This window comes from Sorex fumeus, unplaced genomic scaffold (assembly GCF_029834395.1).
Source record: "Sorex fumeus unplaced genomic scaffold, SorFum_2.1 ptg000036l, whole genome shotgun sequence".
Lineage (NCBI taxonomy): Eukaryota > Metazoa > Chordata > Mammalia > Eulipotyphla > Soricidae > Sorex > Sorex fumeus.
Window position 1 is genome coordinate 3,810,860 of NW_026606093.1, and position 27,938 is coordinate 3,838,797.

Genomic DNA, 27,938 nt, shown 5'->3' on the forward strand with positions numbered 1-27,938 from the left:
GAGCCAGAGAGAGTGAGGGCAAGGTGGGCTCCCAGTCTTGTTGGATTCCACCTCAGAACGGACATCTACCACCTTTTCTTCTGTTTCCTCAAAGCAAGTTACTAGGTCGAGTCAACATTCAAGGACAAGGCTGGAGAGACTGGAGCCATAGCACCGCGGGAATTTGCCGTGCACGTGGCCGACCCGGGTTCGATTCCCAGCATCCCATATGGTCCCCCAAGCACCCCCAGGATTAATTCCTGAGTGCAGAGCCAGGAGGAACCCCTGTGCATTGCTGGGTGTGACCTCCCCCTTCCCCCCCCCAAAAAAAGAAAATAAATAAAAGAAGGGTGGAGGAAACGGGCTGACTGGCAAGAAACTGGAACCATTAAGAAACACCTCAGGGACTGAAGCAACAGCACAGTGGGTAGGACGGTTGCTTTGCACGTGGCCGACCTGGGTTTGATTCCCAGCGTCCCATATAGACCCCTGAGCACCGCCAGGGGTGATCCTTGAGTGCAGAGCCAGGAGTAACTCCTGGGCATCGTGGGGTGTGACCCCCCCCCAAAAAAAAAGAAACACCTAACATCTCAGATTCATACACACACACACACACACACACACACACACACAACGTGCACACACTACCACAACCACCATCACCACCACCACTACCCAAACCTGTCCCCTCCTCCAACCATTAAGGCCAGGCCCAGCCTACCTGACGCCCACCCTTCATGCCTGCCTCCCTCTCCCTCCCCCTTCCGCCTTGATGCCAGGTGGGAGGCCCAGAGGCTCTGGGAGTCGGAGAGACTTACCTGTTCCCAGCCTCCACCCCAGCTGAGGAATCAGAAACTCTGGGAGCCGAGTTTCTCTGACTGCGCCCAGACAAGCCCACTGGGACTCTCACGTTCCTAGCATCTGAGCGCCACTGCCTCGTCTCTCAGGTGGGCGCTGCTGTCTGGGGTTACTGGCCTTCCCGGCTGCCAGAAGGTTCTGCCTGCTCCTCGTTCCTGCCCAGGGATGACCAGAGAAGCTGATGGCAGAGCCAGAGGACTCTTGCCAGCCCTGAGCCTGCAGCCTGTCCCAGGGCAGAGCCTCTGGGCCTCACTTTCAGCCCAGGGCTCCTTCGTGCCAGAGAGTCCTGCCAGTAACAGGCTGGGAGCCCCGGAGCGGGAGTCCCAGAAAGCAGCTAGGGCAGGGCCCATCAGCTCCATGAACCTTCACCGTGGCTCTGAGACCCTGGATCTAAGGACTCGGGGGCCTGGTGTCTGCCTGTGGATACCCAACACACACACACACACACACACACACACACACACAGAAGCTTCAAGAGGGGGCTTTAAAAGGGGGCTGTGCCCACATGCTGGGGGAAAACGCAGTCAGGACAGAGAGGAGAACCCTAAGCAAACGATAGTGGGAGGGATCGCCCAGGCTGGGGATGTCTGCTGAAAGCAGGCCAAGGACCAAACGCGATGGCCTCGCAGTATCTGTATCGCAGATCCCAAGGCCCAAAACCAGAGAGTGAGTAAGAAGGACTGCACCTGCCCCAAAGGCGGGGAGTGGGGTAGGGTGGGGGTGGCGGGCTGGATGCTGAGGACAAGGGTGGTGAGAAATGAGAGCTGGTGGAGGGGAGGGGGCTCGAGCATCGTTGGAATGAAACGCAAGCATGCAAGTCTGTGACTGTATCTCCTAGTGATCCGGTAAAACTCGTTTAATTAAAAATAAATAAATATAAATAAATAAATAAATAAATAAGGGGACCGTGGGCAGTGGAATGATAGTGCAGGACGGAGGGCATTTGCCTTGCACAAGGCAAACCCAGGTTTGGTCCCCAGCCCCCAGATGGTCTCCTGGAGGTGACCCCTAAGCACACAGCCAGGAATAAGCCAGGTGTGCCCTCCCCCAAAAAAAGGGGGGAGGTTTGCTGTGGAGGGGCTTGGGCAGGGCAGGGAAGCTAGAAGGTCCCACTGTAGCTTTTTCCCCCGAGGACGTGAAGGTCAGCAGGCACAGCACCTCCCCAGCCAGGGACCCAAGCCCAGTGCAACCCTTCCTGCCCTTCCCGAACCTCAGGGACATCTGCCCGGGGCTGCATTCCTGTTTCCAAGTCCCTCTGCCCCTTCCTCTGCCTCTTTGTGTTTGGGCATTGGGCTTGCGTGGTCAGGAATTCGGTCAATCCATTTAGTTGAGGCTCCAGCTCACTCTGACAACATTCAGATGAAACTGCCGGCTAGGAAGTGTGTCCTGCTGTCAAGCGCAGAGTCGTGCCTTGATAGTTAAAGGTTCATTCCTGCACTTTAAAAAAATGCATGAGGCGGGGCTGGAGCGATAGCACAGCGGGTAGGGCGTTTGCCTTGCACGCGGCCGACCCGGGTTTGATTCCCAGCATCCCATCTGGTCCCCTGAGCACCGCCAGGAGTAATTCCTGAGTGCAGACTCAGGAGTAACCCCTGTGCGTCGCCGGGTGTACCCAAAAAGCAAAAAAAAAAATGCATGAGGCAGGAGGTGGGGGGGTGGGGTTGGGAGAGAGAGAGAGAGAGAGAGAGAGGGAGGGAGAAAGGGGGAGAAGGAGATAGAAAGAGAGGGAGAGAGAGAGAGGAGAGGGAAGGAGAGAGAGAGGGAGGGAGAGAGAGAGTGTGTACAGCAGGTAGGGCATTTGCCTTGCACACAATCCAGGTTCGTACCCGGCATTCCATATGGTCCCCCGAGTTCCGCTGGAAGCGATCCCTGAGCTCAGAGCCAGGGGTAATCTCTGAGCACTGCAGGGTGTTCTCCATCCCCCCTCCCCCCAAAAAAAGGTAAAATGAAATAAATGGATGAAGGCGGTGCAGGCCTGGCATGACCTGAGCACTGACGACCCCATCCCCAGGTCACAACGGCTGCAGAAGCACCTGCCTTCTTACCCACTTTCTGCCTGACTCTCAGGGATTTCTGTCCCGGAACCAGAGTCCGAACAACAGGGCTGCAGGCAAAAGGCCTAGAACGAGGCCTGTGGGCACTGGCCAGTCCCGGCAGCAGCCTGGCGACCATTCCGCTGCTCTCTCCCCAGGCACAGGCGTGGGGACACTGACCCCCTGTCCCTCACTCCCTCTGGGAAGTTCTGCAAAGGACTGCCCCAGGAAGGAGGGGCCACCCTGGGTGGAAGGACTCCGGGGACTCCGCAACCCCTTGGGCAGCATCATTAGGGCCGGAGCGACAGCACAGCAGGGAGGGCGTTTGCCTGGCACGCGGCCGACCTGGGTTCGATTCCCAGCATCCCATATGGTCCCCCAGCACCGCCAGGGGTAATTCCTGAGTGCATGAGCCAGGAGTAACCCCTGTGCATCGCCAGGTGTGACCCCCCCCCCTAGAACGGGCGATGAGCTGCCCCTCACTATCCTTCCGCCATTGGCCCCCGATTCCCCCGGCTCCTCTGTGCAGCCCCTGTGGCCCCTCAGCGCAGAGGGCCTGGCCTGCTCAGACCCCCAAACCTCTCATCACCTCCAGCACCCGGCTTTCCCGCGGCTCTTTCCCAGGACAGAGGCAGGGGGAGGTCAGAAAGGCTTCCTGGGAGCAGGACGAGAAGGTCAGGTCCTCCGCCGCCCCGGGGCTGGGCTGGGGGACACGCATGTCAGGGAGGAGCACCCTAGGCAGAGCAGGGGGTGGGCGGCCAAGCACGGCCTGGGGCAGGGTGAAGGCAGAAGTGCTGCTGTCAGCGGGACAGCAGGCGACCTCGAGGGGGTCTAGCCAGGGCCGGTGGGGAGGCAGGGAAGGACAGAGACCGATTCTGTTCTTGGCGAGAGCCCGCTGGGTTGGCAGCACGTGGTTCCGGCCCAACTACAAGGTGGGCGGGCAGCTGACCCGGCTGGGGCGGGAGGTGCAAGCTGCACAAGGTCATGCCCAGGGGGTGGGAAAGGGGAGACACTGATTATCGGTTATTGATTGTGGGGATACGGGTGGGAGAGCGTGGAGGACAGTCACACTGTGGGGATGTGGGCCGGGAGGGGGCGAGGGAGAAGGCGAGCAGCTCAGGGTCCGCCCACCCCCTTGGCCGCGGGATCCCCATGCTGCCCCCCCCAAACACGGCATTTGACCGTCGCTCACAGAACCAAACACTTGATGCGCTCACCCGGCATCAGCACACACGCGCGCACACAGACAGGCGGGCACTCCGGGTCCCAGACCAGCAAGTTTCCCAGAAGCTGCCTACGTGCGGCTGCGGGGGGAAGTCTGGACCTTGGGAAAAGAAATCGGACTCTGCCGAGGACTGGTTGCATGGTCAAGAATGGACTCCAGCTTCGGGCTAAGAAAACACAGAAGGAGAAAGGAGACGGCGGGGGTGTGTTAGGGAAGGAGGGCGGTGGGGAGAACTTGATCACTTGATTCTGGTCATGTTGAAGAGAATCTTCAACTTGGGCTCAGAAACAAGCCTGGGCTAAGGTGGGAAATTTCATTCTCTCTCCCTCTCTCTCTCTTCTCTCTCTCCCTCTCTCCTCTCTCTCCTCTCCCTCTCCTCTCTCCTTTTCCCGCTCTTCTCTCTCTCTTTTTCTCCCTCTCTCCCCCACCTCCTCTCTCCCTCTCTCCCTCTCTCTCCTTCTCCCTCTCTTCTCTCTCTCCTCTTTCTCTCCCTCTCTCCCTCTCTCTCCCTTTCCCTCTCCCTCTCTCCTCTCTCTCCTTCTCCCTCTCTCCTCTCTCTCCCTCTCTTCTCTCTCTCCTCTCTCTCTCCCTCTCTCACCTCTCTCCCCCTCTCTCTCCTCTCTCTCTCCTCTTTCTCTCTCCCTCTCTCTTTCTCCCTCTCCCCCTCTCTGTCCTCACAGATGGGAAGATTTCTGGGGGAGGTGGACGGTGCGCTCATGACCCAGCTGCTCAGCGTGGGGGCGTTCCGCCGGTAAGTGGGACAGGCCTCTTTCCAGTCTGAACAGATACCGGAAGGCAGAAGGTGACGCTAAATCGTTTGGACAGATCTGGGATCCTGATCGCAAAACGCCACAGGAAGGGGGCGTGCAGGGCACAGGAAGGGCTGGGGTGTCTCTTCACTGTGTTCAAGGTTCAGTCCCCAGCACTGCAGAAGCCCCCCAAGCACTGTAAGGGGTGCTCCCAGAGGCTGCCCACAGCAGAAGTATCACCAAGCCTGAACATTAAACCCTCTGGCCAGTGTGAAAAGAATTGTTGGCCAACACCCTGGGCATCCTGACATGGTTTGGGAGGCCCCCAAAACACTCCATCACGAGAGTGTTGTGAAGAGGCAGTGGTGGGCAAAATGGAGGCAGAGAGCCAAAAGATACAAACTTCCAGACATAAAGTAAGCAAGTCCCGGGGCCAGAGAGATAGTACAGCTGACCCGGATCGGATCCCCAGTATCCCCTACGGTCCCCTAAGCACAGCCAGGGATGAGCCCTGAGCACAGAGCCAGGAGGAACACCAGAGTACTACTGAGTGTGACCCAAAACCAAAACAAGAAAAATAAAATAAATGAAGTAAGTCCTAAAAAAGGAACATTCAGGGGCTGAAGCGATAGCACAGCGGGGAGGGCGTTTGCCTTGCACGCAGCCGACCCGGGTTCGATTCCCAGCATCCCATAGGGTCCCCGAGCACCACCAGGAGAGCAGGAATTCCTGAGTGCAGAGGCAGGAGTAACCCCTGTGCACTGCTGGGCGTGATCCAGAAAGCAATATTATTATTATTAATAATAATAATAAAGCAAGGTGCCGATAGTTAACACAACTCTGGCATATCTGGGCATTGCTTGGAAGAATAAATCTGAAGACTCATCACAAAAAACAGTAAGGTGGATGGTGATGAGAATCACTGGGGTCATTTTGCTGCATCCACAGACCAGGGTTGGGAAACTGACACCGTCATAAGCTAATTACATAAAAATTTTATTATTTATTTATTTTTGCCTTTTGGGTCACACCAGAAATGCTCAGGGGTCACTCCTGGCTCTGCACTCAGGAATGACTCCTGGCAGTGCTTGGGGAATCCTACGGGATGCCGGGGATTGGAACCGGGTCGGCCACATGCAGGGCAAACGCCCCACCCGCTGTGCTATCGCTCCGGCCCCTACATCAAAATTTTAAAACCCGCTGAGGGAGGAGAGCCACACACACCGCAGCAGGTAGGACCACCTGCTGCAGACGCAGGTTCGATCCGCAGCGTCCCATATGGTCCCCCAAGCACCAGCAGGAGCGATTCCTGAGTGCAGGGCCAGGCGTGCCCCTGAGCAGGATAGTACAGTGGTCAGGGCTTTTTTCTGCCTCACGCACAGCTGAGCTAACACGGTGCCCAGCATCCTGGGGCTCACCAGGCCCCAGGTGCAGGACCAATCCCTGAGGACCACCGTGTGTGACCTCAAGCCCCCCAAATAAATAAATTGATAAAATAACTAGCGACACACACGGCAAGCCCCTAAGCTTCAAAAGCAGACGGGGCAGGAGGCGAGCGTGGCTCAGGGCCATGCGCTTCTGCTTCCGGCTTTCTTTAGAGGAAAGTGCAGGGATGGACTCTGCGCTGGCTCCTGAGTTCAGGGGGCAGTGCCTTCCCAGCGGGGCTCAGGGGGTCCTGTGGCGCCAGGCCCCACACAGCCCCCAAGGCAGGGCTGCACCTCGGCTCTGGCCTCTCTCGGGCTCCATCGCTACCTCCCCGTCCTGCCTCCGCACAGGAAGGAGCCCTGCCCCGACCGGCCACCATGGGAAGGGGGGGACACACACGCACTTCTCCTGCTCCCTCTTGCAGGGTGACCATGTACGATTACCAAGCCATGTGCGAGGCCTGGAGCCAGCAGCCCAGCGCTGCCCGGCCGCTGCTCAGCGTGAGTGCTCCCTACCTCCCCCGCCCGGCCCGCCAGGCCTACTCCTGACTCAGCCCTGGGGTTGACCCCACATCCGTCACATCCACCCCATGTGCGCTGCGCCCCCTCCTGCCTGGGCCAGCGTGTCCCCTCTGGGGCTCCAGGGGAATCGTTCGCGCAGCTCGCAAAATGATCTACTAAAGGGTTGGAGCGCTAGCACCGCAAGGAGGGCGTTGGCCTTGCATGCGGCCGACCCGGGTTCGATTCCCAGCATCCCATAGGGTCCCCCGAGCACCGGCAGGAGTGATTCCTGAGTGCAGAGCCAGGAGGAAGCCCTGTGCATCGCCGGGTGGGACCCAAAAAGCAAAAAGAAAAAAAGAGAGAGAGAGAGAGAGAGAAACCCAGTAAAGAAAGGAGCCCATTGTTTGGAGGATCCTCCCAGGAGGGGAGATGCATGTCGAAAGTAGACTATGGACTGAACATGTTTGCCACTCAATGCCTCTTTTGCAGACCACAACACCCAAAAGGAGAGAGAGAACACAGGGGATTGCCCTGCCACAGAGACAGGGGGGATGGGGGGATGGGAGTGGGAGGGATATTATCCATGGTGGTGGAAAATGGGCACTGGTGGAGGGATGGGTATCTGATCATTGTATAATCGAAACCCAAGCACAAAAAATTGTAAATCTACAACTGTAAAAAAAAAAAAAAGAAACAAACAAACAAAAAAAAAAAGAATGTGAACTCCATAGGAATGGAATCTGCATGACCTCATCACTTGATTTTAGAGCAATAAAAATAACACCTGGCTTGAAAAAATATATATTAGTCCAGGAAAGATTGGTTTGGCTAAATTAACTCAGAAAAAGGAGAATCTAGAGGAGAATCTAAAAAATCAAAGAAAATAAAGAAGAAAATAAAAAGATTATGAAGCAAAAAAAAAAAAAAGAAAGAAAGAAAGGAGCCCATTACCTCCCCTGCTCCCCATTGCTACTGCCCGTCCCCAAATGCAGCCACAAGCCTGTCACTTTAGGGGCACTGGGCCTTTCCCCCGAGGGCACCCGGATCACCAGATCAGGATGCCAGGGTGTGCGGGCCCTGGGGGCAGCTGCAGAGCCCCTGGGGGTTGTGGCCTCGGGCTCACAGCTGTCCCGTCCTCCCCAGCCACTCTCTGCCCTCCTGAGTGCCGCCAGGTGGCTGCTGATGGAGCTTCTGCCGTGAGTGGGGCATGGACACCGGGGCGGGGGCAGGTCCCGCGGGTCGTGTGGGCCCCTCCCTCTCCGGTTCGTAGGCAGGGGCGCCGGGGCAGTGGGCTGGGGGCCTGCGGCGAGTCAGGCCGCGTCCTGCAGGTCCGTGCTGGACGGCGGTGTCTGGGGCTTGTGGAACGTGCACTGCGGGGCCGAGGGTGAGTATCTGTCCCACCCTCGGGCTGGGCAGCTCCGGGCGGTCACTGCTCTGACCTCATCCTCCTCTCCCGTTTCTCATCACCCTTCTCTCGCTCCCCGCTCCCCTCACCCCTGCGTGTCCCATCACATCTCCGGCCACTTCATGCTTCCCGAGTCACCCACCTCCCATGTGACCTCTCCGCCTCGCGACACTCCTGTCCCACGACATGCCGCCGTGACATCACTCATCCCCCGGTGTCCTGGCAGCCAAGGCTGTCTTCCATCACTGTAAGTAGCATCAACCCCGCGGGCCGGGGCGTCCCAGAGTTCGGAGGGCCTGTCCCAGCCCGTCCCCTCCTGGGACCTCCCCTCCCCAACTCATAGACCCCTCCCAGGTCAAAGCACCATTTCCAGGGGGCTGTGGGGAGCCCAGACCCCGGGAGTCCAGCCCAACGTGTATGGCCATCACCTGAGGGAACATTCTGGGTGACGTGGCCGGTGACGGCTGGACGCAGGTGAGCAGTGGCCATTCGGTCACCCACGAAGCAGGGGACAGTGGTGCCCGGCTCAAGGGTTCTGCCCTGCTCGGTTCCAGTTGGTCAGACCATGAAGCTGGCGCCCGAGAAGGCATCCCCGCGTTCCCTGGAAACAAAGCAGAGAGCTCAGTCTCACCCAGTCGGTCCCCCCCCAGAGACGGACGCCTCGGAGAAAGACTCTGTCTTCTGCTGTGGTAGCCACACATTATAGGGCCCCCAATTTCCCCCCTTATCGGCCTCCCTGTCCCCCTTCATGAAGGTTCTGGAAACTTCTCCTCCACCTGGACTGCGCCACCCACCCAGCTTGGCTCAGGGTTTGGCTTCCAGATAAAAATACATTTCCAGGGGCTCTCGCAGGGAGCTGGCTCAGGCCGGCAGCCTCCTCCTGGCAGCGGGGCCAGGGGCTGGGGCCACAGTGGGAAAGGCACTTGCCGTGGATGCATCTGGACTGGGTTCGATCCCCGGCATCCCATACATCCAATACATCCCATCCTGAGCACCGGGAAGAGGCCTGGGCTCACTCTCCCCACCACGGGCAACTCCGCCTGCCTCCAGCTCCTTTCGGAATCGCTTCCCTCACAGGACACTGCACCAGGGGAGTCCACAGGCCCCCGGGCTGTGTGACAGGAACCAGGTGCCCAGAGTCCCCATGTCCCGCCCCCCTTGCCCTGCCCGGAGCAGGGGGACTGGACCCTGACCGCTCCCCACGCTGTCAGTGGTTTCATCTCCCCCTGGGCCCGTTGGCGGCATCCACTGCCCTGGCCTGGTTCCTGGGCTCCCCGTTCCCGCCCAGCTGGCCTGTCAGCCCTATCCTCGGGCACAGAGCACGGGGCTGGTGCTTCTCTCACGACCTGACCTTCGAAGCCACACGCCAGGCCTGGTGAGGTGACGTCCTTGCCACGGGGCCCGGGGGCGGGTGGCCAGGCGGGCCCTGGGTCTGCAGAGGAAGAGGCCCCTGGCCAGGCCCTGGCCAGGACCCCTGAGGGGACAGACCATGATTGACCCCCAGGCTCTTCCTCCTGCTGGGGACTCTGTGGCCTGTGGAAAGGCCACGCTCCGGCTGAGTCAGGAACCCAGAGGACCCGCTGCCACCCTGTGACCCCGACCCCCAACGCCAGGGCTCTCTAAAGGGGGCCGCAGCCCCGCCCCGCTCAGAGGAGTCCTGAGAGGAAGGGACCGGGCTGCCCTGAACAGGCGCCACCCAACCCTCAGCCTGCTGCTCCGGGCCCCTGCTTGCTGTGGCCTGCGCCCCCTCCACTGTCCGGCGCCTTCCTGAGGGGACGACCCACAAACACACACGCAGGGCCACAGCCCCCTCTGTGGCCTGGCCCGGCCCCCAGCTCTGCACTCCCAGGCAGGGTACACCAGCCACCCTGGAGAGACGCCCTGCACACCACGGAGAGTGTGAGACCCTTCAGGGTCTTAAATATATCACAAATCACAAATCACAAATCATCCTGTTAATCGTCGATTGCCTCGAGCAGGCCCCAGTAACGTCTCCTTCATCCTAGCCCTGAGATTATATTCAAGGCTCTTTAGGAGAATGAGACCCATCATTGTTACTGGTATTTGACATATTGGGTACACCACGGGGAGTTTGCCAGACTCTGCCGTGTGGGCAGGTTACATTCGGTAGCCTGCCAGTTTGTCCAAAGTAGGAATGAGATAATAAGATGTCATAATAGGATATATACACACACACACATATATATAAAATTTATTTAGTACTTTTTTTTTCATTCCATATCATCAGGAGGATTAATTTCCACTTGCTTTTCTTTTATTTGAGGGGGGGTGTCCACACTCATCGATGATGCTCAGGGGTTACTTCTGCTCGTGCACTCAGGAATTACTCCTGGTGGTTTCCGGGGAACCATATGGGATGCTGGGAATCGAACCCAGGTCAACCGTGTGCAAGGCAAACGCCCTCCCTGCTGTGCTATCGCTCCAGCCCCTCAACTTGCTTTTCTTTTATCTATATCAGATCAGTTGGTACCCAAAACGCTACCACCAGACTCCATAAACGATTTTTTTGTCGTTGTTCATGGCACATTTCACTTCATCAGAACCATCTGAATAGATTTGCTGAAATCATTTCTTTTGAGTGGCATCACCCTCCAATTTTCTTTTCATTTTCCTTCTTTAATCTCACCAACCAATTTATCCCAATTTTTTGCATCATGAGATGATGACGGACGTTGGCTCTCTGCACCTGCTGTGAAGGGCTTGTGTCTCCCCAGACCTCTGCCCACCCTCACGTCTGGACAAGCGGGCTGAGCGAAGCCTTGAGGGTGGCGGGCAATGGGGTCACCAAACATCCCGCTGAGCCCCACCCAAGAGCACCGGGCGCTCCGGAACCCACTGCCCCACTTCCAGCCCCTTTTCCCTCAGCTCAGCCCCGGGAACTTCTAACGTGGGAGCCACCTACAAAGGCGGGAACCTCTTTCCCAGGAGGGGACCCCGCGCCCATCACAGGCCTGGTGGCGGCCCCCAGGGTGAGGCCCTTTCTCCACCCAGTTTCCCTCCCCGCAGCCCACAAGCAGCAGAAGCAGCAGGTCCTGCAGCCCTGCGACACGGAGTACCCCGTCTTCGTGCACCAGACAGCCGTGCCGCAGGCCCATGGGGACATCGAGTGTGGTGCTTGCCGGAAGTAAGGCCTGCGGGGACATTTAGGGCTGGGGTGCTGGGGCCCCACTTCCCCTAGTCAAGGACACGTGAGTTGAGGCCCAGGCCCTGGCGCGGGGCCTCTGGGGACAGTGGGCAGAGCAGGGCCTGGGAGAGTGACCCAGAGGCCACACTCCGGGCCAGCAAGACCGCCCCGCCACAGGGCCCCATTCTGGGGGCAGAACAAGGGTCCCTAGACATGTCAGCTTCCCGGCACCCCTCCCTCACGGACAGGGCTGGAAACCAGGGCAGGAAGGACAGGTTGGCCCTTCCCTGGGGACCTGTGCAGCTGCAGGGAGGGGCGGGGGGGGCACATCTGGCAAATCTAGATGTCTGTGCATGGCCCTAGGGGAGTAGAACCCCCCACCCCCCCCACACACGCACACAGGTATGAGCTGTTGTTATGCGTCAGTTCTCTGAACGTAGACGGTAGGTCTTCTGATAATCAAAAATCAAACAGATTTCAATCGAAATCTGCCTCTGGGGACCAGAGAGCCTAGCAGTCAGGGCCACCACCACCGAGCGTCCGGACCCCCAGCGCAGAGGAACCAGCCCAGCACGCCTGCGTCCTCAGGCCCGAGCGCTCAGACTGGCCAGTCCAGTCTGCTGAGTTAGCCAGTATCTCGGGGCGCGCTGCTGGGGGTCTGCATCCCCACCCTGTCCGTATCCCACCCTCCCCCAGCCCCCCCAAAGAACCTTGTTGCCCAGGCCCGTGTCGTGCACAAGGGTCCTGCTACATCCCAGCCGCGATCTTCCAGCCTCCTTGGAGCATGGAGCCGTAACGACTGCAGCCCATGCCAGGAGGGCCGCGCGCACACCCCCGAGGGGGTCCGGCCCGCAAAGCCCCGGGTCCTCGGACCCACCCGTGGCTGGCCCAGCCTCCGCCGTGTGCGGCGCGCGCCACCTGGCGGCCGTCAGGGGCACTGCCGCGTCCCCGTGGGTTCCCCCGACTGTCACCCCCCGACCCTGCGTGCGCGCCTCGACCCCGCCCCCCGTCACTGCCCCAAGCGCACCCCCGGACACCCTCGCCCGGGCGAGCGGATGTGCCCCTCCGCCCCGACCCTGTCCCCGCAGGGCCTTCGCGATGCGCCAGGTCCCGCGCAGCGACCTCCTGCTCCTGGCCACCGGGCCCGCGTGCGCCTGCGACGGCCCGCTCGTCCCGCGGGCGCCCACGGAAGTCAGATATATCCTCCCGCCGGGGTCGCGGGGTGGAGGGGGGCGGGGGGCCGGGAGGCCAGGGCCCCGCCCACCCCCACTCCACGCTCACACCCTCCCCCTCCATCCCCTCCCGCACCCCCTCCTCGGGTCCACCGAGCACTGTTTGGGCTCCCGCCCTTCCTCCAGGCCCCAGGTGCTGCCCCTTGGCCCTGCCGCGCTCCTGGGGCTGCAAGTGATGCCCCCAGCAGGCGCGGACCCTCCTAGAACCCCAAGCAGGCGCGGCCCCTCCTAGAACCCCAAGCAGGCGCAGTCCCTTCTGGAACCCCGCGCGGGAGCAGCCCCTCCTAGAACCCCAAGCAGGCGCGGCCCCTTCTAGAACCCCAAGCAGGCGCAGCCCCTTCTGGAACCCCGCGCGGGAGCAGCCCCTTCTAGAACCCCAAGCAGGCACAGTCCCTTCTGGAACCCCGTGCGGGAGCAGCCCCTCCTAGAACCCCAAGCAGGCGCGGCCCCTTCTAGAACCCCAAGCAGGCGCAGCCCCTTCTGGAACCCCGCGCGGGAGCAGCCCCTCCTAGAACCCCAAGCAGGCGCGGCCCCTTCTAGAACCCCAGCAGGCGCAGTCCCTTCTGGAACCCCGCGCGGGAGCGGCCCCTCCTAGAACCCCAAGCAGGCGCGGCCCCTCCTAGAACCCCAAGCAGGCGCGGCCCCTTCTAGAACCCCAAGCAGGCGCGGCCCCTTCTAGGACCCCAAGCAGGCGCGGTCCCTTCTAGAACCTCGCGCGGGAGCGGCCCGTTCTAGAACCCCAAGCAGGCGCGGCCCCTTCTAGAACCCCAAGCAGGCGCAGCCCCTTCTGGAACCCCGCGCGGGAGCAGCCCCTCCTAGAACCCCAAGCAGGCGCGGCCCCTTCTAGAACCCCAAGCAGGCGCAGCCCCTTCTGGAACCCCGCGCGGGAGCAGCCCCTCCTAGAACCCCAAGCAGGCGCGGCCCCTTCTAGAACCCCAGCAGGCGCAGTCCCTTCTGGAACCCCGCGCGGGAGCGGCCCCTCCTAGAACCCCAAGCAGGCGCGGCCCCTCCTAGAACCCCAAGCAGGCGAGGCCCCTTCTAGAACCCCAAGCAGGCGCGGCCCCTTCTAGGACCCCAAGCAGGCGCGGTCCCTTCTAGAACCTCGCGCGGGAGCGGCCCGTTCTAGAACCCCAAGCAGGCGCGGCCCCTTCTAGAACCCCAAGCAGGCACAGCCCCTTCTGGAACCCCGCGCGGGAGCGGCCCCTCCTAGGACCCCAAGCAGGCGCGGCCCCTTCTAGAACCCCAAGCAGGCGCAGCTCCTTCTAGAACCCCGCGCGGGAGCAGCCCCTCCTAGAACCCCAAGCAGGCGCAGCCCCTTCTAGAACCCCAGGCAGGCGCGGCCCCTTCTAGAACCCCAAGCAGGCGCAGCTCCTTCTAGAACCCCGCGCGGGAGCAGCCCCTCCTAGAACCCCAAGCAGGCGCAGCCCCTTCTAGAACCCCAGGCAGGTGCGGCCCCTTCTAGAACCCCAAGCAGGCGCGGTTCATTTTGGAACCCCGCGCGGGAGCGGCCCCTTCTAGGACCCCAAGCAAGTGCGGTCCCTCCTAGAACCCCAAGCAGGCACAGCCCCTTCTAGAACCCTGTGTGGGGGCAGCCCCTTGTAGAACCCCAAGCAGGCGCGGCCCCTCCTAGAACCCCAAGCAGGGGCGGTCCCTTCTAGAACCCCAAGCAGGTGCGGCCCCTTCTAGAACCCCAAGCAAGCACGGCCCCTTCTAGACCCCCAAGCAGGCGCAGTTCCTTCTAGAACCCCAAGCAGGCGCGGCCCCTTCTAGAACCCCAAGCAGGCGCGGTCCCTTCTAGGCACGGCCCCTTCTAGAACCCCAAGCAGGCGCGGCCCCTCCTAGAACCCCAAGCAGGCGCGACCCCTTCTAGAACCCCAAGCAGGTGCGGTCCCTTCTAGAACCCCAAGCAGGCGCGGTCCCTTCTGGAACCCCACGTGGGAGCAGCCCCTTCTAGAACCCCAAGCAGGCGCGGCCCCTTCTAGAACCCCAAGCAGGCGCAGTCCCTTCTGGAACCCCAAGCAGGCACAGCCCCTCCTAGAACCCCAAGCAGGATCGGCCCCTTCTAGAACCCCAAGCAGGCGCGGTTCCTTCTGGAACCCCGCGCGGGAGCAGCCCCTTCTAGGACCCCAAGCAGGTGCGGTCCCTCCTAGAATCCCAAGCAGGCGCGGCCCCTTCTAGAACCCCAAGCAGGCGCGGCCCCCTTCTAGAACCCCAAGCAGGGGCGGCCCCTTCTAGAACCCCAAGCAGGCACAGCCCCTTCTAGAACCCCACGTGGGAGCAGTCCCTCCTAGAACCCCAAGCAGGCGCGGCCCCTTCTAGAAGCCCAAGCAGGCACAGCCCCTTCTAGAACCCCGCGCGGGAGCAGCCCCTTCTAGAACCCCAAGCAGGCACAGCCCCTCCTAGAACCGCAAGCAGGCGTGGCCCCTTCTAGAACCCCGCGCGGGAGCAGCCCCTTCTAGAACCCCAAGCAGGCGCAGCCCCTCCTAGAACCCCAAGCAGGCGCAGTCCCTTCTGGAACCCCACGCGGGAGCAGCCCCTTCTAGAACCCCAAGCAGGCGCGGCCCCTTCTAGAACCCCAAGCAGGTGCAGCCCTTTCTAGAACCCCAAGCAGGCGCAGTCCCTTCTAGAACCCCACGTGGGAGCTGTCCCTCCTAGAACCCCAAGCAGGCGCGGCCCCTTCTAGAACCCCATGTGGGAGCAGTCCCTCCTAGAACTCCAAGCAGGCGCGGCCCCTTCTAGAACCCCTCCGTAGCAGCGTTGGCCTTGACGAACCCGCACACAATGCCTCGGCCCAGTGTGACCGGCTGCGCTCGCGGAGGCCCCGGCGGCGGCCCGACTCCTGCCATGCTTTCCACCCGGAGGTGGGCTGCGCCTCACCCCGCATGCCCCGTGCCTGGGCGCGCGGGTGGGAAGGGACGGAGACTCCACGCGGGTCGGTGGGGCGCCCCTGGGCACGGGGACGCCCTGGGCCTTGTTGCCCAGGCCCGTGTTGTGCAGAAGCTGCTGCTGGACTCGAGGGCACCTGGCAGAGCGCCCCTCTGCCCCGCACGGGGAAGCTTTCATAGCTGGAACCGGGGGGACCCAGCCTCCACCGCAAGCCAGAGATAACCCCCAGCGCTAACCGCTTCCCTGGTCATTCTAAGCACACGACCAAGAGTGACTCCCCGACTTGAGGCCAGAGAAATAGTCAAGCGGGGAGGTCGCTGGTCTTGCCTGGGGCCGATCGGGGTTCGAACCCACAGGGTCCCCCCCACCCCACCCTGGAGCATAGCCAGGAATGATCCCGGAACACAGAGCCCTGAGCATCACCGGGTATGGCACAAATACAACAAAGTGACTCCCAGGCGCGCGCGCATGTGTGTGTGTGTGTGTGTGTGTGTGTGTGTGTGTGTGTGTGTGTGTGTTGGGGAGAGGGGTGGGGGGTGCGAATGTGTGGGCAGCCTCTAGTGCCCTTGTGGGCCGGAGATGGCACAGGGGTTGAGGTGCGTGAGTTGGCGCCGTGGTACCCACACGTGCGCACGGCCAGCACCGCATCCTCGGGCCCTTGTATTGAACCGCTGGACGCACAGGCCGAGAGCCCCTGGGAGGGCGGGGCCCTGGGCCCCCTGAGCACTGCTTGGTGGACGGTCCCAGGAAAGGCCCAGTGTGCCCTTCGCTTTCTGGAAGCTTCTCTCCGCAGAGATTCACCCCATGTCCCGAGCCCCCATTCCCTGCTGCCCAGGTCGCCCTCTCATCTCTGTCCCGGGCCCGCAGGAGAACGCGCAGGACTGTGGGGGCGCATCAGCCACCTCGGCATCCCTCCCGCTGCTGCTGCTGTCGCTGTGCGCCTGGGTGTGGCTGGCCCCGCTGCTGTCGTCGACGCCCAACCAGTGTCCCCTCGGCTTGGAGACAGTCTAAAGTCAGCAAAGTCATCAGCACCTCCTGCTGAATGGAACCGGAAACCACCTCCCAAAGGCCTCCCGGGGCGTCCGCTACCACCCAGCCCAAGTTTCCATCAGGTTGTCATCCTCCGCTCTCTTTAGGAAGCCAGCAAGGCTCAATGTGTGTGAGTTAAGCGCAAGACTAAAGAGCTTAACCCCAGTGATTCCCCAGACAGCCAGACGCGGCCAAGGAAAGGGTTGGCTTTTCCTAACAAGCCTGGGATGGTTACAGTGAAATCTAACCTGGACTTAAAAGTTACCAGAAAAGTGAACAAGATGAGGGGCTGCTGTGATAGCACAGCGGGTAGGGCCTTTGCCTTGCATGCGGTCGACCCGGGTTCATTCCCCGGCATCCCATGCAGTTCCCCAGGAAACTGCCAGGAGTAATTCCTGAGTAAATAGCCAAGAGTAACCCCTATGCATCGCTGGGTGTGACATGAACCGCCCCCCCCCAAAGCCAAAAAAAGTGAATAAATTATAGTAGAGACTCACTTTGCTAGCAAAAGTTCAGATTGTGTGTGTGTGTGTGTGGTGGGGGAGGGTTCTGGGAGGGGTGGGAAAGAGAAAGTGAATCGTAATAATAATTGGGAAGACTCAGAACCCAGACAAGCATTAATTCCTTTTACAGCAATGTGACTGTGCGCTCTCCACAAGCTACTTAAACTTGTAAAACTCATCTTGACTGTGACGATGGGTGTGGTGTTGGCATTGTGTACACAAGAAACTATCTTAACAGAATTGCAGGGGCTGGAGAGAGAGCACAGTGGGTAGGGCACTTGGTCTGCACATGGCCAACCTGGGTTGGATGCCCCCAGCATCCCATAGGGTCCCCTGAGCGCCACCAGAAATAACTCCTGAGGGGAGAGCCAGGAGTATTAAAAAGCATTTAATAAATAAAATCATAATCATTTAATAAGTAATCCTATTTGAGATGGTCTTGGTGCCAGGGGAAAAGCCATCCTTCACAGAGCTACGGGGTGGGCTCCCCTGAGGCTCAGCGAAAGCCGGACTTCCCAGTAGGTCTAGGTCCCATCATGGTTTTCCTGGCCACGGGCTCTCTCTCCCGGGTGGGAACTTTCTTGGAACATTCTCATTTGCAGTCCTCCTGGAAAGAGGTCTCTGCCTGAAACGCCATACAGAAGCACTTCCTCCAGAATCCCGAGGGGCCTGATGGGACCCCCGCTCCTTCAACCTGGCTCCTAGAAAGTTCTCACTGTCGCTGTCAGGGCAGTAACACTGAAGGGCAGTAGAGCACTGAAATCCAGGGGTGGCCTCGGCTCCTTCATTTAGTCAGCCTCCAAGGAGTCAGCCGAGGCCAGTGCGATGGCGGTAGGGGCCCTGGGCATTTTGTTTCACCAGCAGAGCACCTCTCTATACTTCACACACAGCGAAGAGCATCAGGGTATTCGAATGACCCCAATTATTGATTTCCCCCAAGTCCTGCATCGCCTCAGGGAGAACAAGGGGCTGACTCAAGCTCATTCACACAGTTTCAGTGGGAGAAGAATGCCGGGAATAGCTCCACGGGCCAGGTAAATAAAAGCTCATCAACGCATGGAAACCTTACAACCACCGGCTTAAGGAGCGACTTCTGTTGGCCTCCTACCGTCAGACCAGAAAACAAGCTTGATGTTGAAAACGGGCTCTAGGTAACTAAAAGAAGATTGTGAGGCCTAAGTGTTATTCATATCATGGGCTCCAAATGGCCTGGCATATGGAAGTCAGCGGTAATTCCATATTAACCGGGATTACTTTACCTTGTTCAATGGAGGGATGAAGAGATTAGGTGGCTAAGTCAAGGTCACCAGTGTCCACTGGGCAGAGGGTGAGAAGGCTGAAGAAGTCCCTCCTCTGCTCCTGGGCTCTGTCCCCGGCACGTCAAGAAGCCCTGAGTATGTCACGGGGAGCTTGCCAGGCTTTGCCGTACGGGCGAGATACTCTCGGTAGCTTGCCAGGCTCTCCGAGAGGGGTGGAGGAATCGAACTCAGGTCACCCTGGTCGGCCGAGCGCAAGGCAAACGCCCTACCCGCTGTGCTATCGCTCCAGCCCATGAACAGCTCATCTCTCCAATTCAAGGAAGAGCATTTCCAAACAAATTTAATCTCAGCCATAGAAAAATCAAGCCTAGGGCACATGCCATGCAGACTTACAGCCTCCCCAGCTGAATTCCCTTCCCCACCCGCCAGTGGCTTCTCCACCCTGGCCCCAAACACAGGCAAACTGACCCAATTAATCACAATGATGCAGATAGGGAAGGCCCCTCCCTCAAGCCAATGGCAAAGAGTTTCCTGGAAAACAATGCTATAGGCACCCCAGAAGTTGCAAAAAGCAACTTTGCAGGAAACAGGAACTAAAGCCTGCTAAGACTTTTACCTGGCCAGCAACAGACCCTGAGAAGGCTGGACCCCCATCCCGACAGAAGCTCCAGCAGAAACAAAAGGCCAGGAAAGGAATTTCAAAGAAGACCATCACCACTTGGCAGACCTCCCTAACAGCCGACTTGACCTAGGTAGAAGCCCAACGGGGCGGGGGGGGGGGGGGGGGGCAGGTTGGAAAACCCCTATAAAAGCCACTTTGGACAAAGGAAGGGCGCTTGTGCTGCCCGAGCCCATGTGCTGCTTGTGCCCGCGTGGCCGAGCACATGTGGCGCCCACATCTCCCCCCTTGAGATGTGGACTTTCCTGCCTAATGCGGGTATGTGTGTGGGGGCTCTCTCTGCCCTTGGAGAAGCCCACGGTCTCTCTTGAGCACGGTACTCTCTACTCTCCCACTTAAATAAAATAAAATCTGTTCCTACTTCACTGCTCGTCTCCTCCTGAAATTCTTTTCTGCAAGGCGAGACAAGAACCCAGTAACCCTGGGTCCCGGGTGGCAGAGGCGGAATGGGAGAAAGTGACGGTCTCTCTCCGATCCCCCTCACCTAAGCCACTTGTGGGGCCCACGGAGATCAACGGGGCCCCAAAAGAACTGCACCCTTGGACCTTCTTCCCAGCATTAAACCACGGAAGCACTGAACCCCTAGCACAACTGGCTGAGAAGCGCCAGGAGCCACCATCAGCCGCTGAGCACAACTTGGAGACCCACGTGTCCCAGGAAAAGGTCAAGTTAAGGAGATGCCGGCCGCTCCTGACCTCTATAGGCAGGCCAAGGCGGGGAGTACCCCGTCGGAAGAGGAAAAACATTTCTGTTCAACCTGCTGGACTTAAACCTTGAACGAAAAAATCAAAATGTTGCGAGCGTTTTGCCTTTGCAGGTGGGACTTACTCCTTGAGCATAACCACTAAAGGCCACCAGGTGGCAGCCCGGCTCCAGCGAAAGCGCCAGCACCTTGGTTTCAAGGGAGCCAAGTTCAATTCGCGGGACAGAAGCTTCTCCCCCGCTCCGCTGGTTTTAGGTTTGTGAGGCCAGGGATCAGACCAGGGCCAGCTCCATGCGAGGAAGCGCCTGACCCCTGGCCTCTTCCTTTGCCTAATGAATCAAAGACTGCGGTCAGGCCCAGTATCAAAAGTTCTAACCACCGAGCCACCCAGTGTTGTATTTTATCAGGAGGGCTCCCAGTGGCTCCAACCAGTTCAGAATGCTAAGTAAAGTCTGGGTTCGGGAAGGCAAGGAATCAGTCAAAAAGGAAAACTGGGAAAAGGGGAAAACTAGAGCAAGGATTCGGGGTCTGACAAACCACCACTGATTCACAAGCATCTCAGTGAACGATGCGCGATTTCATTCAGCTTTTTTATTCTAATTTTTAAAAAGTTTACTGAATCACCGTGAGATACAAAGTTGTTTATGATTGGGTTTCAGTCATAAAATGTTGTCACCTGTCCCTTCACCTCCCCTTCCCCTTCCTTTGGGCAGTATGATTTGCTGGAGTGTTTGTCTTGCACGCGGCCGACCCAGGATTGATTCCTCTGTCCTTCTCGGAGAGCCCGGCAAGCTACCAGGAGTATCCCACTCGCACTGCAGAGCCTGGAAAGATCCCCACGGCACATTCAATAAGCCAAACACTGTAACAACAAGTCTCTGGATGGAGATGTTACTGCTGCCCGCTCGAGCAAATCGATGAACAACGGGGGGACAGTGCTACAGTGCATGATTTGAAAGACACATTCACCTTCTTTTATCCGGTGATAAAATGGAGGCTAGGAAGTTAATTGCACTTGTCTCTGGCAAGTGGCAGAATGGGGTTCTGAAGGCAGTTTCCCAGGGAGCATGGTGCAGCAGGAATGAGGTGGGCAGGAAGGAGGCATCGGGTTCAAGAGCTGGGTCCCCTGCTCCCCTCAATTCCCACTTCATGCTCCAAGCCAACACAAACAGAAGTTCCAAGAACCAAACTCCCCATGTTTTCACCAAGTCAAATAGTTGAAGGCACAAAATATCTAACCAATAGTTCATGAAGAGGAGGTTTCCTTCCAAATTTGCTTACAGCTAAAGCCAAATATTCATTCATTCATTTATTTAGCTTTTTGGGTCACATCCGGCGATGCACAGGGGTTACTGTACCTGGCTCTGCACTCAGGAATTACTCCTGGCGGTGCTCAGGGGACCATATGGGATGCTGGGAGTTGAACCCAGATCAGTTGCGTACAAGGCAAACGCCCTCCCCACTCTGCTATCGCTCCAGCCCCCATGAAGCCAAATATTCTAGAGAGAAGATAGTACTGCAGGGATAAATTTGAAATAGTAGAGTCTTGGCATTCTGTGAAGTCAAAATTCAAATATCATTAGAGACCCCTTTATTCTACAGACAACACCTGTGAGGAAACATACACATCTCTTTCCTAGTCAAAAGACTAGGGAAAAACAGTCATGCTTTTTTTTCATCGGGAGTAAAGTATGATCTGTTGTCATATACATCAGATTATCCCTGGGGGAAATCATTTAAGTCATAACTATTTTGAAAAACGAGAACCGAGAAGATAACATTTACCCAAATACTGGAAATTCCCATGATTATTCCTGGCTCTGAGCCCAGGTGACCACGTAGGATGCTGGGGATCGAACCTGGGTCAACCTCATGCAAGACAAGTGTCCTAACAGCTGTACTTTCGCTCCAGCTCCACAGGCACAATTTAAAGTTCAGATGTCTTCATGTAGGTGGCTCTGGTCTGGATAATTGAACCATACCACGTCCTGCCCCAAACACCTTGGCCCCCGAGCCACCCCAAGCTCCCATCTACTCTCCATCTCGCCCTCAATTTCTTTCCTTCTCCGACCAAATCTGGGGCAAAGGTGATTTAGGTAAGGGAATTTTTTTTTTTCCTTTTTCTTTTTGGGTCACACCTGGCGATGCACAGGAGCTACTCCTGGCTCTGCACTCAGGAATTATTCCTGGCGGTGCTCAGGGGACCATATGGGATGCTGGGAATTGAACCCAGGTCGGCCGCATGCAAGGCAAACGCCTTCCCCGCTGTGCTATCGCTCCAGCCCCCTGGAATTCTTTCTTAAGCTAGATAAAAAAAGGGCTAACCGAAAAAACATTTAAGATAAATAAAACTTCAATCATAATTTTCATCTAGTACAGAAGTCAGACTTTGCCTTTTTTTTCCCTGGGTCACACCCGGCAATGCTCAGGGGTTACTCCTGGCTCTGCACTCAGGAATGACTCCTGGCAGTGCTCCAGAGACCATATGGAATGCTGGAAAACAACCTGGATCGGCTACGTGCAAGACAAATGACCGCTGTGTCATCGCTTCAGTCCCAGACTCTTTCTATGCTCGCTTCCTCACCTAGGAGATCAGTTAATGGGGGTAGGGTAGAGCTTTAATTATATTAGAGGCTAAACAAATCTTTTTGTATAAAATGTCAATGTTCCAGATATTATTTCTATAAACTTTTCATTTTTTAAATAAAAAGTAAAACCTTAAAGCTAGCTCCTCCATTCTCTCAATTTAGGGATTCAGACCCAGTTAATACTGAGAAAAAGTCAAATTAGGCTTAAGCATTTCTCTGATGGGCTGGAGCAATAGCACAGTGGGTGAGGCATTTGCCTTGCACACGGCCAACATGACCGACCCGGGTTCGATTCCTCCCCTCTCGGAGAGCCCGGCAAGCTACCAGGAGTATCTCACCCACACGGCAAAGCCTGGCAAGCTCCCCGTGACATATTCAATATGCCAAAAACAGTAACAAGTCTCACAATTTGTTGTCAGATGTTACTGGTGTCCGCGTGAGCAAACTGATTAAGAACAGGAGGACAGTGCATTTCTCTGATTCACGTCGACTGGAAGTGTTTGAAATGTCTCAAGTGTCTAAAATAAGGCTTTAAAATGAGATGCAGCTAGGTAAGTTGGAGGCAGTCCAAAATAAACACCCAAGTTCATATGCTATTTGGTTCTTTTATTAGAAGTTGAGAATACAGCAAGTAGAGAAATCCCATGGCAAATGAAACCATCACACAGATGCCTTTTTGGAACCCAACCTCCGCTGCTCCCCTGAAATGTGCTTTGTGGCTTCAGCGATTTAGAAAGGGGAGGGGGGAAATACTGAAAAAGGCCACTATTTAACGGTCAAAGAACGAAGCTGTAGAGGTCCTACCCAGCCAAGGGCCAAAGACGTAAATTAAAACTACAAAGAGCAAGCAAGCCTCTAGTTGCTGAGAGTAAGGCATTCAGGCGCCAACCTGGTGAGAGTTCTCAGCGAGCACTGTAGGACCAAGTGCACATCGAGGCTGTTGGTAGTAAGTCGCACACAGACACACACGCAGAGAAATGGGCACACACACACATACACACACTCACACACACACCCTAAAGAGGGAGATTTTACTGGATGACACGTTGTTGATGTTAATTTAGTTCGTGTTTTTCTAATGGTTGTGCTATGTTGAACCGGATTCAGCCCCGCCTTTGGGGTGTGGGGTCCTGGGCCCAGACTCTGCTCCTTCTATCGGTGGCGTTACAGGGTTGCATCTTAGACCCTGTATCCCAAAGTGCAAGACCAAAGAGCAAGTCTGGCTTCTGGTATGTGCTGCGGCTTCCATGCAACTAAGAGCACTTCCCTTCAGATGGCCACTGCTCTCCCCTCGGGAGTCAACACTGCTCTTGATTCTGTCAGGCACTGCACCAGTTCACCCAGAGTCTTTTTGCTGGGTCCACCTAGCACCCCGGGCAGTGACCTTATCCAGAACTGAAATACTCTTTCCCAAGTTCTACACTGGACTCCTCCCTGGTTCCCTGGCTTCTGCGGGAGACCAGAAGGAGCGCAAGGAGAAAAATAACAGAGAAAACTCTAGACCGGCAGAAGAAAAGACCATTCCTACACTCCCAATCGCCCACTGAAGGATGCCAGTCCCCAGGATCGAACTTAGTGATCTGATGTCTTGGGCGATAGGAAGGAACCCAAGACTCAAGTGCTACTTTGGTGGTTCCCCTATGATGAAGGATCAGAATTCCGAGCCAAGCCCCTCCTGCTACCGCTATAAAGGGACATGAGCAATCCTGCTGTAATTCTAACAGCTCTTCAGAGACTTAACTTTAAGGACACCACCACGTTTCGCAGCAATCACCTGCACGTTTCCCTTTTAAACTTCCTTCACCAAGGTATCCCGGCGGGTGGGGAAAAGGAACTTTAGGAAGTCACGGTGGGGGAGGATCCTACTTGACAAGAGTTCTCGGTCGGCTTTCCTGTTCGACCAGGTGCCAGAGATGAAATCTCTCTTTCCTACTCCAGGAGAAGTGCTCTCCAGCAAACATGGACGAGCTCAGGGGGCATGTGAACAGGTTAGAAGCTCTTTAGCAACTGGTTGCACGCCAGGCACTATCTTGCCAAGGACACATCCCTGTGCATTCCTAGGAGGAAGAGGTGTCGTCTGGGCAGTGATTTTCAACAGAGGGAAATTTCCAGAGATTTCCAGAGTTCCACAGCAGGATACAGAAAACTCGCATCTTCCAATCGGCTGAGATACCCCCCGAAATGCCACAGACGGAATCAGCTCTGCAGGAAAGAAACAGACCAGCACCTGTGCTAACGTGTCCGAGTTTCTCCACCCCACTGTCTCCAACACCCCTTCGGTGGCAGAAACTGACTCCCCAGGAAGGGTCGGCAACAGGCACAGAACACGAAGCGTTCTCTCCAGTGACGCCTCCCCCAGAGCCTTGATCTGAAACAGCCTGCCAGCCACTCGCACGCTGCTTCCGCCGAGAAACACACCGCTTCCCTCGATCTCGGGCCCGCTGCGCGCTCTGCCCCGCTGGAGTCCAAAGGGTGCCCGCCTTCAGAAGGCACCTGGGCGCACCAAGGCATTAGACATCCCGGGGCCACCACCTGATCTCCCTACAGTCACTTTGTGCAAAATTTAAACAGTGTGTGGTACTTGCATGTTTTGTCCTATACAAAAATTCCCCCTCCCTCCCCTGCCCCTAGGTTTTAAACATTTATATAAATTTCTCATTTAAACAGTAAATTAGAAATCTTATTTACATTAATTTCGTTGTTCTTTCAAAAGAACATCTAAAATCATACTCCCACCCCTTAATAGGATATAAATGTTCACCTAAATTGGTTGTATTATTGTTTTAAGGAGAAGAACCACCATCTGAACTGTTGCCCCATCTTCTACAAATAAATAAGATATGGATCAGAAGCCAGTTTGCAAAGGGTCTTGCCGAGCCCTCAAGTGGTAGATCTCAGAACGACGTCAGGGTGTGGGCCAGGGGCCATTCCTCCTTTCCTCCAAATTGATGCACTCCATCCTTTGAGGTATGATTTATTTGTGTTTTTCTCTTCTCAGCCGTGATCACGTGGAGTCCCTAGGGCGGCACAGAGCCCGCGAGGCTGTCGCGTGGGGGGCTCCTCTAGCACGGGCACCAAGCTCCAGTACGGGGGCCTGCGGCACGCAGGCCTGCGTCAGGGGCCACATCCCTGGCTGCTGGCTGCGATCACAGTGCGTCCTCTTCGCTGCAGCCTCCGCCGATCATGAAACGGAATTCTTGGAGGTTGGAGACACCGTGGAAGTGCACGAAAGCGCCGGCGACCACGAAGATGTGAAACAGCTGATGGGAGTGAAACTGGAGACATGGAAGGAGAAAAAAGAAACCGGTTTGGACAGAGAAAAGAAGCCCATGCATTATTGAAAGGCTGCTAGCTACAGTCTTGGAATCATTTAGGCCGAGTAGCGGGCCACAACAGAGCTCAAATTCGAGGTGCCCACTGATCCTGGAGTATCGGTAGACGGATCAGATTCTGCTGAGAGGGAGCCAGCTGTTCTCAAAGAAATCAAGGTGCTGCTACTAAGCTCTAGATATAAAATCAGCCGAGGGGCAGATTACACACCCTCCTGCTGACAGCAGAGCCCTGCAGGACCCTGAGGCTCAGCAGCAGGGTTAGGGAGACACAGCGATGTCTTCCACGACGCTCGGGGACATTTCTGTCCCGCACTCAACAACAGAGCAATGTTGTGCTCTGGACAATCTAAGGGGATTTCCAGGGCTAGGTAGAACCGAGAAACATGTGAACTGTTAGTTTTCTTTAGTTCTGAGATTCTAGAATTCAGTAGATACCATGCTATGTCAAAAAACCAACCACACAGAACCTAAGCGTCCTTTCAAGTCACAAGTGGATCCAACAGAGGGGCCGGGGAAATAGTGCGGCGGGTATAGCAGCAGACACGGCCAGGCTGGACCCCGGAACCACGGATGGCCCCTGAGCCCCGCCGGCAGCGATCTCCGAGCACAGGAGCCAGGAGGAAGCTGCGATGGGCACAGCCCTGCTCCCCCGCCCCTACCCCAAATACCAGGACTGAGCACTGCTAGGAGTGATCTCTGAGCCCAGAGCCAAGAAGACCTGAGCACCTCTTGGTGTGCCCCGCCCCCCTGAGCAAACAAAAAACTATGGAGGATTATTCCTGACTGAACATGCTCTGTTACTACTAATTTCTCTATCTTAAGAAACGCTCAGTGCAACCAACGGCACTTGCAAGATCAGTCTTCTCTCATTAGAGCTCCGAAACAAGGATGGACAGGGGCACAGCAGCATGGACCAAGGGACTGTGATCTTAAAAGAATAAGCTAGAAGGATTCAAAGTCCTAACTTGAGACATTTCCTCTGAAACCAAAAGTGATCCTTTCCCCTAAAAAAGGGGGTCGGGGGCAGGGGAAATATTTTTTCATGTCAAAATCACGGTGCAATCTCATCTTAGCTAATCTGAAAATCAAAAGACGGCCGCAATTAGCATTAGATTCATTTTTTTGTTTTTGGGTCACTCCAGACGATGCTCTCCACTAGGTGATCAAGGGGCCATTTTGGGTGTCAGTGTTCAAATCGAGGTCAGCTGTGCTCAATGCAAGTGCCACGCCCACTGTGGACCTTGCGAGCCCCAGCCCCAGCATTCGCCTCATTTTCAGACATCTGAACTGAACTTGAAGGAGACTAGTTTTAACTTCCCATCTATTGGTATGTCACTTTTCTTTCCTTCTCCCTTATCATAATCTCATTAGCACTATGACCCTTTCTAATCGAATACTTTACAACGATCACAAATCGCTGACCTTAGGACTCTGGCGAATATGTAGCCCACTGGCCTCATTTCATAAATGAGTCAAGACAAAACAAATGACTAAATACATTTGACAAGATGGTTTAGAAAGCAGGAACTCAAGATTCTCATGTTACACTACTCTGGTTTAAATTCCTCTTAAAGGTCATGGACCCTGCACAAGTATCTCCTTAAAGCTTGCTTCCTTAAGTATGAAGAGTGAGAGCATTGATGATTATTATAAATTACAGCATCAATGTGCCGGGTGTGGTAACACAAGTAACTCAGCATGGCGGCCGGCAGGCACTAAGACCTCAATAGATGTTAGTTATTTTCAGAAATTATTTTCCAGAAAAGCACAACTAATGAGAGAAAGTTTCGACTATAAGTCTCTTGATTTTAAGTCTAAAACTTTTTCTGGAGTGAGAAGACAGGCCAGTGGTAGAGTCCTAAATTTAATCCCTGGCACTAAAATAGCCCCTAAGCAACACTGAGCTTGACTCCTATAAAATAAAAAAGAAACTGTTTTGATTATTTCACTTCCCAGTTTGTCAATAACCCCCTCACCGCTACGTCTGCAGATACGCGTCCACGTGTCCCCTCCCCCAGTAACACTTACCCAGATGTCACACTTGCCGGGAAAGAAGCGTTCCGGGATGCGGGCAGCGTACAGGGCAGCTCCTGTGATATAGAGGCTGGCCATCAACATCAACCACCCGATCTGTCCTATGGTGGCAGCCTTCAGGAATCCCTCCGAGATGACATAGTGGAAGGTAGGGATGATTCCGCTCAGGCCCAGACCCAAAAACACTCCTTGAAATAAAGAGAGATGAGTAAGGCAAAGGCGCAGAAGAACATGCAGGAGTCAGTATCGCAGCATCGAGCCAGCAACGACAACAAGACTTTCTGATAGTAACTTCTGTCTGAAAAGAAAAATCAGATTTTTCAAGATCTGGGATACTGCTACGAGACTGGACAGCTATGTTCTGAAAGACACCC

The 27,938-nt window shown here is 56.5% G+C and overlaps 2 protein-coding genes across 2 annotated transcripts in view; one reads left to right on the forward strand and one right to left on the reverse strand.

Annotated features, from left to right (window-relative positions):
- Positions 1-16,448, forward strand: part of CACNA2D4 (calcium voltage-gated channel auxiliary subunit alpha2delta 4) — a 127,118-nt gene extending 110,670 nt beyond the window's left edge. Inside the window, exons 30-38 of the mRNA XM_056117767.1 lie at positions 4,776-4,846; positions 6,694-6,769; positions 7,913-7,965; positions 8,098-8,153; positions 8,401-8,421; positions 11,202-11,319; positions 12,408-12,517; positions 15,330-15,412; positions 16,305-16,448. Of these exons, the coding sequence (XP_055973742.1) occupies positions 4,776-4,846; positions 6,694-6,769; positions 7,913-7,965; positions 8,098-8,153; positions 8,401-8,421; positions 11,202-11,319; positions 12,408-12,517; positions 15,330-15,412; positions 16,305-16,448 (732 nt within the window). The remainder of the gene's footprint in view (positions 1-4,775; positions 4,847-6,693; positions 6,770-7,912; positions 7,966-8,097; positions 8,154-8,400; positions 8,422-11,201; positions 11,320-12,407; positions 12,518-15,329; positions 15,413-16,304) is intronic.
- A 6,339-nt stretch (positions 16,449-22,787) lies between these two features.
- ADIPOR2 (adiponectin receptor 2) overlaps positions 22,788-27,938 on the reverse strand; it is a 68,134-nt gene continuing 62,983 nt past the window's right edge. The window contains exons 7-8 of the mRNA XM_056117879.1: positions 27,559-27,752; positions 22,788-25,473 (exon numbers count right to left, since the gene is read on the reverse strand). Coding sequence (XP_055973854.1) covers positions 25,345-25,473; positions 27,559-27,752 — 323 coding nt within the window. The 3' untranslated portion in view covers positions 22,788-25,344. The remainder of the gene's footprint in view (positions 25,474-27,558; positions 27,753-27,938) is intronic.